This window comes from Panulirus ornatus, chromosome 16 (assembly GCF_036320965.1).
Source record: "Panulirus ornatus isolate Po-2019 chromosome 16, ASM3632096v1, whole genome shotgun sequence".
Classification (NCBI taxonomy): domain Eukaryota; kingdom Metazoa; phylum Arthropoda; class Malacostraca; order Decapoda; family Palinuridae; genus Panulirus; species Panulirus ornatus.
Window position 1 is genome coordinate 7,607,563 of NC_092239.1, and position 14,313 is coordinate 7,621,875.

Sequence of the window (14,313 nt, forward strand, 5' to 3'; positions counted from 1 at the left end):
AGGGTGACCGACTCTTACAAAAAGAAAAGGCCAATTATAAGATCAATATACGCATATCACACTTCTCCATGTTCGCTTATTATCACAGTTCACCATCACTCTATCACATCCAGTATCACTCACCATCATATATGTTCTATTGTTCATAATGTTCACACCATCATGTCTGCTCAGAGTCATGTTCACTGTCATGCACCCTTATCATGTTTATCATCTCTCTCATGATCATTAACATTCACCACAATGTTCATTACCATTGTAAATCATAATTGTTATCGTGTGTCATGAAGGCACTTGGGAGACTATATCAAAAAGCTTCGTCCCGAGTTTCAAAATGTAAAGCACAACAAGTGCAGCAATACTTTTTTTTTTTTTTTGGACTATTCATGCCTAACAAGTTGAATTCAAGTCCCTGAATGAAAGACAAGCAAAGGGTTTCGGTAAGATCAATAGAGAGAGAGAAGAAAGAGCAAGCAATTTATCTCCCTCCAGGAGACAACTATGGTTTTATGAAAGCTATTATAAAAAAAAAAAAAAAAATAGTTCTGATATCACCTACGTCTCTCAAACAATATTTCTCAAGTTTTCATCCCAAATTTCAATTCTCACTTCCAGTACTTTGATATGATGAAAAAAGTCATTATACCTTTTTAAAAAAAACTACTTTATATCAACCTACTTCGCTGCTTTAGATAAATTTCAAACGCCGTTTCGAAAATGTCTTGCTCAATGGAAGTCAAAATCGTAGTATTAATAGCTTAACTTACAAATGTATAGGATAAGGAGGAAGAGGAATAGCTATAGTTACCTTGCAGGTGAAGATGTTAACCCAGCTACGATCGATATACCGCTTGCAAGCACAGAATGCCAAGGGAAATTTGCAGGTCACTCGATATCAGTCAGAGGAAGAGGCAAAAAACTCCTCCTGTATCCCGGGAGCCAGAATAGATCACCATGACGAAGAAAAGTCCAAAACTGTGATCGAGTACTTCAGTATCACCAGTAACGGATAAGGTTGATGATGAATTCGTCATCTCTTCTATAACAAGTTTTATTTACGTCACCTTATGAAGTCGGTCGGGTCACCTTGCCCATGTACAAAGCTCTGATCATTGTCTAAACCTACAGTTCATCGCGGCGCGAGATCTTGCCGCACCGGTAATTACAGTTCGAAAGTTTCCACACGCCCTTCTTCAGCGCTGTGGCGTAATGCGTGTACCTGGCCGGGACGTAAGGCTCCAGCAGCCCCAGCAGCAACCGGATTATCTCGATGTGTCTCAGACCCGATCCAACCTCACATAGCATCCGCTCCATACACTCGTCATTCTGGATGGCAACTGTAAAGTAAGTGAAACGTTTTAGTCAGTCATTCGATAGTTTCCGGGCGGATCCACTCACCATGGCTGGGTTTAGCAAAACTAAAGTAAATGATAAAAGATACAAAAACTAAACATCGTTCAGTGTTCATTTATATACCAAATGACGTGTCAAAATATCGTATTGTTGTCGTACGGTATAAAATCAAAAAGTACGAGAGAGTGATGTACAATTTTATAAAGCGTAAAGAGAACCACTTACCAAGCACCGTCTTGATGACGTCAATGATGATTTCAGCCGCGTCTCGACTGCCATGGGGCTTCTGCTGCTGCTGCTTCTCCCGCACCGTCTCCTTCACATACTCCTGCCGGGCGTAACGATACTGCAGTGAGCGCAGCTGTGCTGCCACATGTAATGGGCTACAAAGTTCAAGACTGTAATAAACAAGGACCACTTAAAGTAATAAGGAGTCCTGATTTTTTTCTGGTAACACTCAACATAACTGACAGTGCAGTGACTTAGCCTTTCATACCATATGGAGTTCCCGTCTTAGACTACGACTAAGGTCAGTTGACATTACTGGTACATATGTGAGCTTTATTTTAGGTGGTTGGTTTAGTGTGATGCTCCAGCATCCTTGCCCCTCACCACCTTCCGCGCGTGGGTCGCTATCTCGCCCAACTGATGATGTTTGTTGATCAAGTTCGCTAGGCCTTAACCCGGCACGAGCTTATGATTCTAGAACAGCCTATCCACACTCCTTTCCCATCGGCCTTATTGTCTTGATGTCCATCTTGGCCCTAACCCTCTACCTTGTATCACGAACCTGATGGGCTACTCACCCACAACTGTCATATCCTGTAACGATCTCTCTCTCTCTCTTCCTGCAGAATGCGGGAACTGCTCTGACCCCTCCTATGCCACCTACCTTCCTATGAGACTTGATGCTGTTGTCCCTGGTGCTGCCTTCCACACTGTACACGGACCCGCTCTCCGCCGTCCACAACCCACTCACCACCAACACCACCACACAGCTCCACACTCCTGCTGATTAAGAGGAATTTTTCAGAATCTGTTTTATCTACCATCTCTGATGACCTAAGCCACAGTTCCTGAAGAAGCTGACCAGTTCTAAGAATACACGTAAACCCCTCACTGCCACATAACTAGCCCTTACAGCCACACACCTCAGCCCTCACAGCCACACACACATCGAGCTCTCAGGCACAATTCAGCCCTCAGGACCATAAACCTGCCCTAAAGCAGCCATAATGTTCCTCACGTAGCATCATGGCCTTTACTCAACCATGGCTGTCCCTCACACAGAAATGCTATCCTTAAACCATAGTATCGCTCACGCACTACACGTCTCAGACAGGAGCACTTAATTCATTTAATGAAAGCCTCTGATCCAATGGTTGCAGGCCTCCTTTAATTGCGCTTCTCTCTATATCAGTTCATCGTAAACTTAAGGCAGCTGTATGACGGTGTGATGTTGTCTGGTATGGTCCCCGAGCTGTAGCATTAGTGACAAGAATTATTCATACACGCTCGGACTGAAGGCTTCCTGTCCTCATGTAAGAGGCGAGGAACGTGTTGACAAACTGCAGGTGGAGAGACTATCCCCTGGGCCAAATGTTCATCTGGCAAAAGGTTTATTACCTGCATTCAGAGTAACCTCGGGCATAAGTGTGTCTGAAAGGGCTCATCATTTACATATAGATTAACCTCTCCCACAGGTGTAATCGAGTGAGTTTCTCATTTGCACTTAAGGGTAATAACTCTTGTCACAAGTGTATCTGCAGGAATGTCGGTCTCTTAAACTTATCTGAGCTGCTGTCAGGGTGGCTCCGGTAACGAAGAACCGTCAACAATGGAATTCTTTGTACCAGTAAAATGTTTTCGATTCATACAGCAGGTCGGGAGGAACCGGAAAAAATGCCTTTGGTTCCAATTTCACTTACCCGTCCCTCACGAATTCCCACATCACCTCAGCACCTATAACTCACGTCTCGAATAAAGAATTTATTCTGTTGATTTGAAATGAAAACAACCTTCGAAGTTGCCGTATGTACTGGTCACGTCAGTCATTTATGTCACTCCCAAAATTCCAAATTACTGTACGTACGGTAGGCCATAGTGCCCTTTGGGTCTTTGAGGGGCGGATGGTGCCGAGGGTGATGAAGCGACACACGACACTGATGCAGCCAACAAAGACCTCGACGCTTTATCAATAAAAAGAGGAAAGTCCAAATCTAACGTAAGTACGACCATCGCTCATATTTCTCCTCGACTAAACTGGATTCTTAAAAAAAGAGAGAAAAAAAGTGACTATCTAGCTTGGCTCTGCATCGCTGTTTGATGTGGATATTGAGTGACTTCTGCTACGCTAGCGTAGTATATGGTATACACCTAATGGAATGAATAAGAGATATGGACCATAGATTGAGCATTATACTAAACGATATCGAATAGGTTAATAAGTAATAGGGTTATGTATATCAGGGAAAATGTGGAGCTAATGCAAAAGCAGGCAGTACGTTTTGAAAGAGAAAATACCTCACCTTACCTAGTAGTCGAATATGTTGTAGAAATATCACACAGCCGCTCATAGATTCGTCCGTTTCTCGACATACGGCGTTAAATTTTCGCAGGACTACATCATAGGCGTGACTGGTTAGTAAATTTCGAGTACAATATCGAAGATTACAATACATCTTAACTGCTTGGGAAATTTGGTGAAGCTTGCATAGGTTCTTTTCATCTGTACGAGTCTACTGCCTACTTTTACATTAATTAACCCTCCATTTTCCATGATATATTCCTACCACCTTATCTAACATCGTTCAAATACAAAATTGCTGAACAACTGTTACTGCATTATCTAAACATGACAGAAGTACTGCTGAACAAAATCGTTTCATATCAAATACTACTATTGTTGCGGAGCTAAACCAGACTTTTATCAAAATACTGATACGTTTACTGGATAGAAAGGAATTCTACTTAACTGATGTCATCTATATAATGTAGGCGACTATATAGTACTTGTACCCTTGATTGATACTTATGTAAACATAGCCTTTTAAAACGTCCTTGTTCATCGAGATTACTAATCAGTTAAACAGTTTAACCAAGGTAAATTTAGCCCGTCTAATATGGAAAGTAAGAGTGGAAACGGACGGTCCTGCTCGGGGGTCATCACACTTATAGGTGGAGGATGGTGTTGATTGATCAGCCATTGCCAATTCCACGTTTTTAGAAACAACAACGAAAACCTCCATTAACTCTCTCGTTTGTACACTATCAACTAGACGAAAGGAAATGTATATTACAAAATTCTAACGTCTTAACATAAGCTGGGTTTTGTTTCGCCCACTCAAAGTACCGAAGACCTACAAACCACACAGATCCGAACCAACAGTAGCGAATCACTTAAAACAATGATATCCAAACCTCGGTGTGGACCCCCTCAAATACCTATAGCCTCACGAACACTACTGTGTGTGTGTGTGTGTGTGTGTGTGTGTCATTCATATACAATATACCCATTTAATAGTTGGCAAAATATAATTTTCAAGGAGTGACAGAAAACTGGTAAAACTCAAGTAATAACTGACCGACCGGCTAAGAAGGCAAATAACCCGCTTACTGTTGGACGAGGCGACCGAGAACAATTTTGATCATATCCATTCATATCAGTCCGCTGGTGTATAACAAGAATAAATGCTACATTTTCCTTGCATGACAAAATTTAGATCAAAAAGTAACACTGAAGGTGAAAACTTTTCCAGTTACTGCATACTGGTGAACTACGAACTTGATCAATAAGTGACAAACTGCTAACCCGTCAATCAGTCACTCCTACTCCGGGTTTCTATGTTTCTTTCCTACAAAACTGCCGGAAATTAATTAAGATATGGTATTCCTAGAACATTTTTGCTATACTTCGACACACTGGAACAACAACCCCGCAATCAATGGAGTTGCTTCCTTGTCATTTATATTATCATCCCTGTAAGCTTACTACATTTAAGGTTCAGCCTAGCTTATATAACCCTCATCAACAAGACTAAATATGAATGTCGTCATATTCCTACATCTATGACCGAACCAATACATCTAACAAAGCTTGAATATTACCAGATACAGCAGTTTGAACCTTTGATATACAACGACCATACATATTTTTCTAATGTTTCGTCACCCCGACCCATAGAGCGCTTTCCCTTGCCAAACACTGTCGATAATGTGAAAATGATCCCTTACATTTCTACGATAAAGTATTTCATATACATTCCCGAGTTTAAGGCTGAAGCTTCGTGGCGAGAAAGGAAACTGTTATTGTGTGTCTGTAGGGGAGAGCGTAGCCATGCGTGACCAGTCTCCCGTAGAATTTTAAGTGGGTTGTTGCACGGACAGGCCCTGCACAACGGAAAACAGATCATGAAAACTGCCAGACTAGTAGCATGATTTTACTTTCATGTTTTATAACCACCGGCTACCTAAAATTACTATAACCGAAGTAAAATCGACCGAGAGTCTTAAAAAAAAAAATAAAATCAGTCTAGTAGCCCTTACCTTTGTCTACGCAGCCTAACGACTGGCCAAAAATTCAGTTAAACTAACCTAGTGGTAACTTACCAGTCATCCTCGTCACGGAGGCACTAGTCCCTATGTGTACACCACAAAGGATACGATCAAGGCTTCCGGAGCAGCGCCAGGGAAGGTGGCTACGCTTCACAAGCCCAAGCTGCCGCCCGCCCCACCACCGCCGCCACCTCCTCCACCACCCACAACAAACGGATCCATCTTGGTCCCGTCACCCGCGCCTGGCCTTTGTTTACGTCGCTCCACGCTTTGCTTCCCTGGAAATGACCAGTTCGCGAGTAATGGTCGGTGAACTGCACTCGCAGAGTCAGTAGAGAAACTTGGAAATAGTAGCAAAATGCTTAGAGCAAATACTACTTCTTTCATCTGTTTTATCTAATGTTATTTCGATATAAATATGGGAAGGATTCGTAAGAAACTGCAGTAAAGTGTAATTTTTATTGCTACAATGCGTCCAGTTTTCAGTCTCGGACTGTTACCAGCAAGTTCTGCACTGGCAGCTGAGAAAGAGGAGCTGCCAGACTCCTGATAACCCAACATAAAAGAGGCTCAAAAGAGATTTTGATGCGCCTAGTAGAGTGAGCATAATACGGGAGTGATAATCATAATAATTGACATTATCTCTTAGTTGTTTAAATGTGCAATACAAGTCGATGTTTCTTACAGGCATGTGATGATACATTATTTGACGCAAAGCACATAAATGAACGTGTAAGAAATAAAATCTTGCGTGACACAACACACTCGACTTTACTTCAGTCTTCTAATTTCATGAGACTTCATGAAGCATAATGTCTATGTTACGCTGCTCCAAAAATTTACAGCTACTGGTCGTGAGGACGGACAAATATCTATAGATCATACAAGAGAAAATGTATGAATAACTTTCCATGGGGATGAAATATGAAGGAAATTTGAGAAATTATGTATCGTGCGCGCAGAATTAGTTCGCATTAACATCGAAAAATTCTCTCTCTCTCTCTCTCTCTCTCTCTCTCTCTCTCTCTCTCTCTCTCTCTCTCTCTCTCTCTCAGTTACGTATCCACTTTTACCTTTCATAATTCTCTTCCTACACTTCCACCATCTAATAATCCCTTGATGCCATTCACCCACTCACTCGTCTCCTCCTGCCTCCAGCAGAGCCAGACAAGGAGACCCGATTCTTACGGCAAACTTTTCCCAGGCATTGTTTCATCACAGATGAAAGTTTGCTCCCAAATCTTCCTCATTATTCCCTTCCCCACTGTAAGTCTCCTTCTCCCATTCGCTGGGGGCCGATCCTTGAGCTATGTATTTTGTGTCCAAGCTCTGGAAACCCATAGCCAACGTTTCCCACTCTCTCTCTCTTAGCCATCACTCCTGTCTCCCGTTTTCTTTGTCTTTCATTGTGACCAGCTTCCCACGGGTATTGTCATTTCACACTCCCACTCATACGAAGAATGCAACATAAGAGTTACAAGGTGACTAAGGGACATGTTAGCCTAAAACTTATTTCCTGGCATTAAACACTTGGACTTTCGCCCTTCAGACTGCACGTTGAGGAGGACTATATTGGCCCTATGCAAGGTGTCATTGTGTTGATGCGCTGGGGTCGTGACCACATACTGTCAACAACTGAGTCTTGACCGCCATTTTGGTCAGTCTGGGAATATGGCGGATTTTATCCTGCCGCAGTTGGACTCAGCTTTTCACTCCAAATATTTCAGGGTTGGAGGAGCTCCTTTGAGTTCTTCGGTTCCCGTGTCGTATAAATGGCCCGGCTCGACGCTGACGGTGAACTCGTTCTATTTCGCTTCTTTTCTCTCTCTCTCTCTCTCTCTCTCTCTCTCTCTCTCTCTCTCTCTCTCTCTCTCTCTCTCTCCTCATTGTAGTGTTTCATTGTGTTTAAGATTCGGTGGCTTAGAATGCGAGAGAAATGACGTGAAACATCGTGCTCAAGGATCGTACCGTCGTGCTTTACGGGGCGTACCGTTGTGCTCAAGGATCGTACCGTCGTGCTTTACGGGACGTACCACTGTGCTCAAGGATCGTACTGTCGTGCTTTACGGGGCGTACCGTCGTGCTCAAGGATCGTACCGTCGTGCTTTACGGGACGTACCACTGTGCTCAAGGATCGTACCGTCGTGCTTTACGGGGCGTACCGTCGTGCTCAAGGATCGTACCGTCGTGCTTTACGGGACGTACCACTGTGCTCAAGGATCGTACCGTCGTGCTTTACGGGGCGTACCGTCGTGCTCAAGGATCGTACCGTCGTGCTTTACGGGGCGTACCACTGTGCTCAAGGATCGCACCATCGTGTTCAAGGATCGCACCATCGTGTTCAAGGATCGTACCGTCGTGTTCAAGGATCGTACACCATCGTACTTTAGGACCGTACCGTCGTGCTTTGAGATCTTACCGCCGTGCTCAAGGATCGTACCACCGCGCTCAAGGATCGTACCACCGTGTTCAAGAATCGTACCGTCGTGCTCAAGAATCGTACCGTCTTGCTTAAGGGATTAAACCTCTTAAAATGAGAGCGTTGCGTGACGGGGAGACACGAGAGTGGTTGACATGTTTACTTATATATAGTAACCGTCTCGTCCACCGTCAGGCTGAGGTTGTCCAGAGGAATGATGACACAGACACACACACACAGGAACACACGCGGACGGAACGCTCAGGGGAAGAGCATCGCTTACATGGTCTATCGAAGTAACCTTTACCGAAATAGATTTGTACTGTCTCGTATATAGATGAAAATGACCAAATAACTAAATTGATGAAGTATCAATAACTGACTCGTTATTACAGAAAATGGATGATGTATCTATATACTTTTATACGTACATATGAACACACATTAGCATACGCATACTGGGGTTTAGGTTGGCGTGTATGTGTGTAATAGAAAGGAGTAAACAAATGGTACACATATACATGGTTAAGAGACGGGGTAACACGAGTGTAAAACTGTCTCCCCGTGACACAAAATTAGTAATTACACATAGACATTAAAACACACACACACACACACACAGAGAGAGAGAGAGAGAGAGAGAGAGAGAGAGAGAGAGAGAGAGAGAGAGAGAGAGAGGACAAGTCCTCAACACGGAGTCCAACTTGACACAGAGGACGGCCACAACCCCTTACTGTGTTTGAGTGACACATGTCACTCTATTGTTCCCTTATCTTTCCTCTTTCATCCAGTCTTTCCGCTCATCCTCTCGGCCCCTGTGTAGCGACCCCTCACCACCACCACCACCACCAGAAACTTGAGTCTTCTCTCTTCTCTCTTCCTCCCTGAGCTCGAGGCTCGCCCACTCCTCCGGTCACACGCCATTTACTCAATTTTTTTTTTGTGTCTTCTTCTCTTTTTCCCTTTCATTCCTCGTCGATTCCTCAACCAATTAGCGGGGCAGACACTTGGAAGTTATCAGTTCCGGTCTGGAAGTCTATCATTTTTTTGCCTTTTGTAGGTCTAAGAAATAATAAAAAAAAAAAGGTGTTCTTCGTGGCCATAACAGAAAGGCAGTTTCGACATTACGGAAACTGTCTATAATGGATTGGTAAAAGCGTACACCATGTTAATCATAGAACTGGGATCAGCGATAAGAAGATTCTTCGCACACTTAACAAACTTTTTGGATTTTTAAACGGTGGAAAAAGAAATGAAAAAGTAGGTCGTATAATTCCCAACTGTCTGGATATCACCTCTTTTTTTTTTCTTTTTTCTTCGCTTTTCACAGCTGGATGTTCCTGCGTATCACCCGTCAATCTCCCGCGTTTTTCTCCTTTTTCTCGGGGTCGAGGAAACCCTCAAGAAAGGCGGTGGTCGCCACTCAAGACGTAGGTCCAACCTTGGAGAAGCTGCGCCTCTTGAGCCCACCATGGGAACTTTCCGCCGCTCTTTGTGGGGGGGAAAAATTTATCTCCGGAGGAAATATGGAAGATAAGGCATACGTTTTTCTTATATACGACCAACGTGAATGTTTTTTCTAAGTATCTTCTCTATCGTTTTATGATTTTAGGCTTTGGTAGTAATTTGCGAAATCGTTAGTTTTAACTTTGACGCGAAAGACTGCAAGCGGCTCACTGCCATACGTGCAAAGGTCAGTGGCATAAAGTTAGAGAAGGTAAGAAAACAGGTGTCACTCTCCACCTTACACGTCAAGCAAGCTGGAGTTTTACGTTTTGTTTCTTAACCATTAAATCGACTGACGAGTCTTTGGGGAGTTGAAGACTTTAGGAGGGGTGGTCGCGTGAAGGGTTCCTGGATGCTTTGACTGGAAAGACGGGTTTTGGCTATTGGAGACAATGGGAAGGGGTTTTCTATTCATGGCTCCTAAGAGGTCGGTGTTTAAGAGAAGTTAAATACTAAGTGTAAAAGATCTTAACACTAAGCACAAGTGTTTTAACTTTGTAAATATCATCTTTCATCAACTTCTGGTGACAAGTGATTGACAAACACCTGTTACAGCGTTTTTCAGACGGTCCAAAGAAGGTGGAAAGTAACACATCTGAATATCCTTGTGTATTATGATACGATCTATGAACACAACGGTTCGATCCTTGAACACGGTGGTTCGATCTTTGAACACTGCAACACAGCCACCTGAGCACTACGGTACGACCCTTGAGCACGATGGTTCGATCCTTGAACACGACGGCTTGATCCTTGAACGCTACAGCACAGCCACTTGAGCACGACGGTACGATCCTTCAGCAAGACGGTACGACCCTTGAACACTACGGTACGACCCTTGAACACTACAGCACAGCTACTTGAACACGACGGTACGATCCTTCAGCAAGACGGTACGACCCTTGAAAACTACGGTACGACCCTTGAACACTAAGGTACGACCCTTGGACACGACGGTTCGACCCTAGAACACTACGGTACGACCCTTGAACACGACGGTTCGATCCTTGAACAAGACGATGCACTATCCTTGCGTACGCCTGTACGATTCTTGAGCATTATATCACGGCCTTGGAGAAGATGGCGTACCCTTTTTTTTCTTCTGATCTTTAAGGTTAAGGCCAAGAACGAGGGATAAGTTCAAGGGCCAGGCCATCCCACCGCATGGTCGTTGCGCCGGGGCTCATGAGAGTGAGCCCACTAACTGGCCATTAAATCGTTACGTAACTGGGGAGCGGTAACAACCCTGACACGATAAGAGGCGGGTAATCTGTGCTCATATTTACGACAGCCAATTACTGAGATTAATGATATCATTTTCCGGGAGACAAAGATTACCCAGCGGTCAAAGGAGGCACAACCAGGTGGTTAGCGAGAGAGAATAAATCACAACTCGATGACTTGAGGCAGAATAAATCATGGGGACTCTCTCTCTCTCTCTCTCTCTCTCTCTCTCTCTCTCTCTCTCTCTCTCTCTCTCTCTCTCTCTCTCTCTCTCTCTCCTTTTCTAAAGAGCAGCGAAGAAGACACTCACACGATGAATGTCTTTTTATTTTCTTATGGTTACTGGGGCGGCGTGGGCTGCTGAATGAATGCCCCTATCAAGAGCCTTTTCATTAACGCTATATATATATATAAGGATCAGTGATCGACGTGAGAACCATTAGTTGACGTGGTTGACGTGAGGATCAATGTCTAACATGAGGATCAATGGTTGACAATACACAAGTGCTAACTGGCGTCATGATCAGTTACTGACGGAGACACATACAAACGCAACTACATAGGCTTTAGGACCAACAGCAAATATGAGGACCAGTGACTGACCAACGACACACATAGGTTTTGAAACGATGTGATGCCTACCATATCTGAGACCTAACTCTACCCAGGATATATACTTTCTCCATAGACTATTATACTAAAACTATTGAATCCCTTTTACGCCAAACTGTAATCACTTCATGTAATAACCAACTCAACACCCACTTAGGCTGACGTGAGTTCATCTTTTCATCTCTCCCACCCCGTCCCACCCTCGCATTAGCGGCTGTTGGTAATGTGGTTATTGAGCCAGTTCAAAGAGAACTGGTGAGGTGGAGTCGGGTGTGTCCATCAGATAGCGCACCGCCTGATCGTCTTCTATTCCGGAGGGGGTGGGAGGGCGCTTTTGTGTTGTCGACAGTAAAGCCTCCACCAACTCAGGGGATTCCACAACATTTTCCTCCGGGATTTGACACAGTCTTTGAGGAAATCTAGTGACTAGCTGTGTACAGTGATCAGCTTTCCTCAACGCCGAGTGTGGATGATGAAAAATGAAACGTGTGGATTCAGGGTCTGGTAGTCTAGTGGAACACCCTAGTGGGAGGGAGGACAATGTGCCGGAAGTGATGTACCCTTCCTGATGACGTCACTGATCAAACCCTTCAAACGACAGAGCTACAGCTCGGCTGCCAACACTAGTGGTGGTGAGGGGCTCTGGTGGACGTGGCGAGGGCAGAGAGAGAGAGAGAGAGAGAGAGAGAGAGAGAGAGAGAGAGAGAGAGAGAGAGAGAGAGAGAGCTGAGGTTTGGGAAGGGTGAGGACGAAGGTATTTAGGGCTGAAGTGTGACCAGGGTGAGGGCTGATGCTTGTGCAGGGTGCAGGGGTGACGTTTGGTTCAGGGTGAGGGCTGACGTAAGGTTCAGGGTGAAGGCTGACGCTTAGTCAGGGTGAGGGCTGACGTTTGGTCAGGGTGAGGGCTGACGTTTGGTCATGGTGATGGTTGAAGTGTAGGTACACTAAGACCTTCTACTTCTTGTTAAAGTGGCAATGTATACCGTTCGCAAACGGGAGATCTCTCCCTCACTCTTAAGATCCTTATCATCATACTTTTATTCCCGTTTACTACATCATGTCTACGAGCTACACCCAGTGGGATATTTTCCACTCTTCAAGTGGGAGGATGTCTCGAGGAAAGACTTACATAACATTCTAGTCTTCCGTGCTCCTCCGCTTTAACACCTCCGACATCCCCTTCACTCTACCAATCCTCTGTCTTTTCTGCCCTTCACTCATTCGCCCTTATTCATTTTCCTCGCGTATAGCAACTACAAACCCATGTCTCCCTCCCGCCTGCCAGAATACAGAATCAACCACACCTTCCAGCCGAACCCATCATAAATATTCTCCCAAGTACATCTTACAACACCAAAGTCTCATTTTACTTTCAGAACTACTCTCCCCCTCCTCCTCCTCCTAAGCCTGTGCCAAAGTACTCCGAACACAATCATATTTCAAGGAAAGGTTTTGCTATCCAGTTACTCCCATTACTCACAGGCCACTCTTTCAAAAGCTATGGTCCATATGCCTACCTCCTGGTCTCATAGTACCTCTCCTTAGCCTGTATTACCAGTACTATTCCTTAACCTCACACTACCAGTACCACTCCTCAACCCTCACAACCAACCAAGACTTCAACCTCAACATGAAGATCAGAATTATTTACGCCATAACACAACCCTTCCATAACACAACCTTACCTTAACACAACCTTCTCACCCTACCTAACCCTACTCGTCCACTTGTATAGCAAATACCAATAGAACAGACCCGCTCACGTCTAAGTATGGTGACTGCTACGTACATTTGGTGGCGACGGAGACTATCGAAAAATAATCTTGGTACGTCTATTTACAGAAGAGGCCATACATTAACCCTCATTTAGTTTGAAATTCCTAAAAACTACTTCAAAATTAGCGTGAGTCTCGGATCCCATCTTTAGTGTAGTCTCGACCCGCGAGGTCAAAGAACAATCAAGAGATCATCAGAGGCCATAAAACTGCCACCGTGGCTTCATCAATCTCGGCGTGGGGCTTGGCTGCTACCGTGCAGATCCTGGAGGCCCGCCAGATGGCCGAGGTCTTGCCCTTACTCCCCACACTGGCTTGTACTTTACTTCCTTCTTCATCAACGCGGCATCAGAAGTGTGTCGATATAGACTATAAAATAGAATGATACTCTTTGTGCTTAGACTGATGCTATGTTTGCTGGGGTCGAGGTTCCCATCTCCTCCAGGAAGCTCCAACAAGACACATACATTAAACATTATCTTTGATTTCGTCGCTTATGATAAGTTCGTCTTAAACTCCATACTAAACCTGCACAGTATACTAAATGACGCTTCACATATTACTGCTACTTTTCTGAGGAGAAAAAAAAGTTGAAGACATTACAATTAATGAAATGATGAATCATTATATACATTCTTGATATCTTTTATAAGTAGAAGTAGATATTATTCCTTATGATGAGAATATCGGTAAATTAAACCAGTGAAACAAACCATAGGATTTGCAGATTTCGTTAACCTGCTAGGTATTTGATATTAGACATTCAGATGACGTAAACATTCATTTTTTGATATTTCTCTAATATCCTTGACCGTTACTTCGTAGACATTTCTAACCGATCCCCTTTACACTACCCTCCTTGTGATGGAA

At 44.0% G+C, this 14,313-nt stretch overlaps 1 protein-coding gene across 2 annotated transcripts; it reads right to left on the reverse strand.

Moving 5' to 3' along the window:
* Nucleotides 1-1,035: 1,035 nt before the first annotated feature.
* LOC139753955 (uncharacterized) lies at nucleotides 1,036-6,114 on the reverse strand. Of its 2 annotated transcripts, none has more exons than XM_071670916.1 (4): nucleotides 5,962-6,114; nucleotides 2,246-2,361; nucleotides 1,579-1,681; nucleotides 1,036-1,337 (listed from the first exon to the last, which is right to left on the reverse strand). In XM_071670916.1, exons 1-4 carry the CDS (start codon nucleotides 5,966-5,968, stop codon nucleotides 1,123-1,125), a joined length of 441 nt encoding a protein of 146 aa, XP_071527017.1. In that variant the 5' UTR covers nucleotides 5,969-6,114; the 3' UTR covers nucleotides 1,036-1,122. The 2 variants fall into 2 exon arrangements, with proteins under 2 accessions (XP_071527017.1, XP_071527015.1); XM_071670914.1 differs by having other exon boundaries at nucleotides 2,246-2,364.
* Between the last annotated feature and the right edge of the window lie 8,199 nt (nucleotides 6,115-14,313).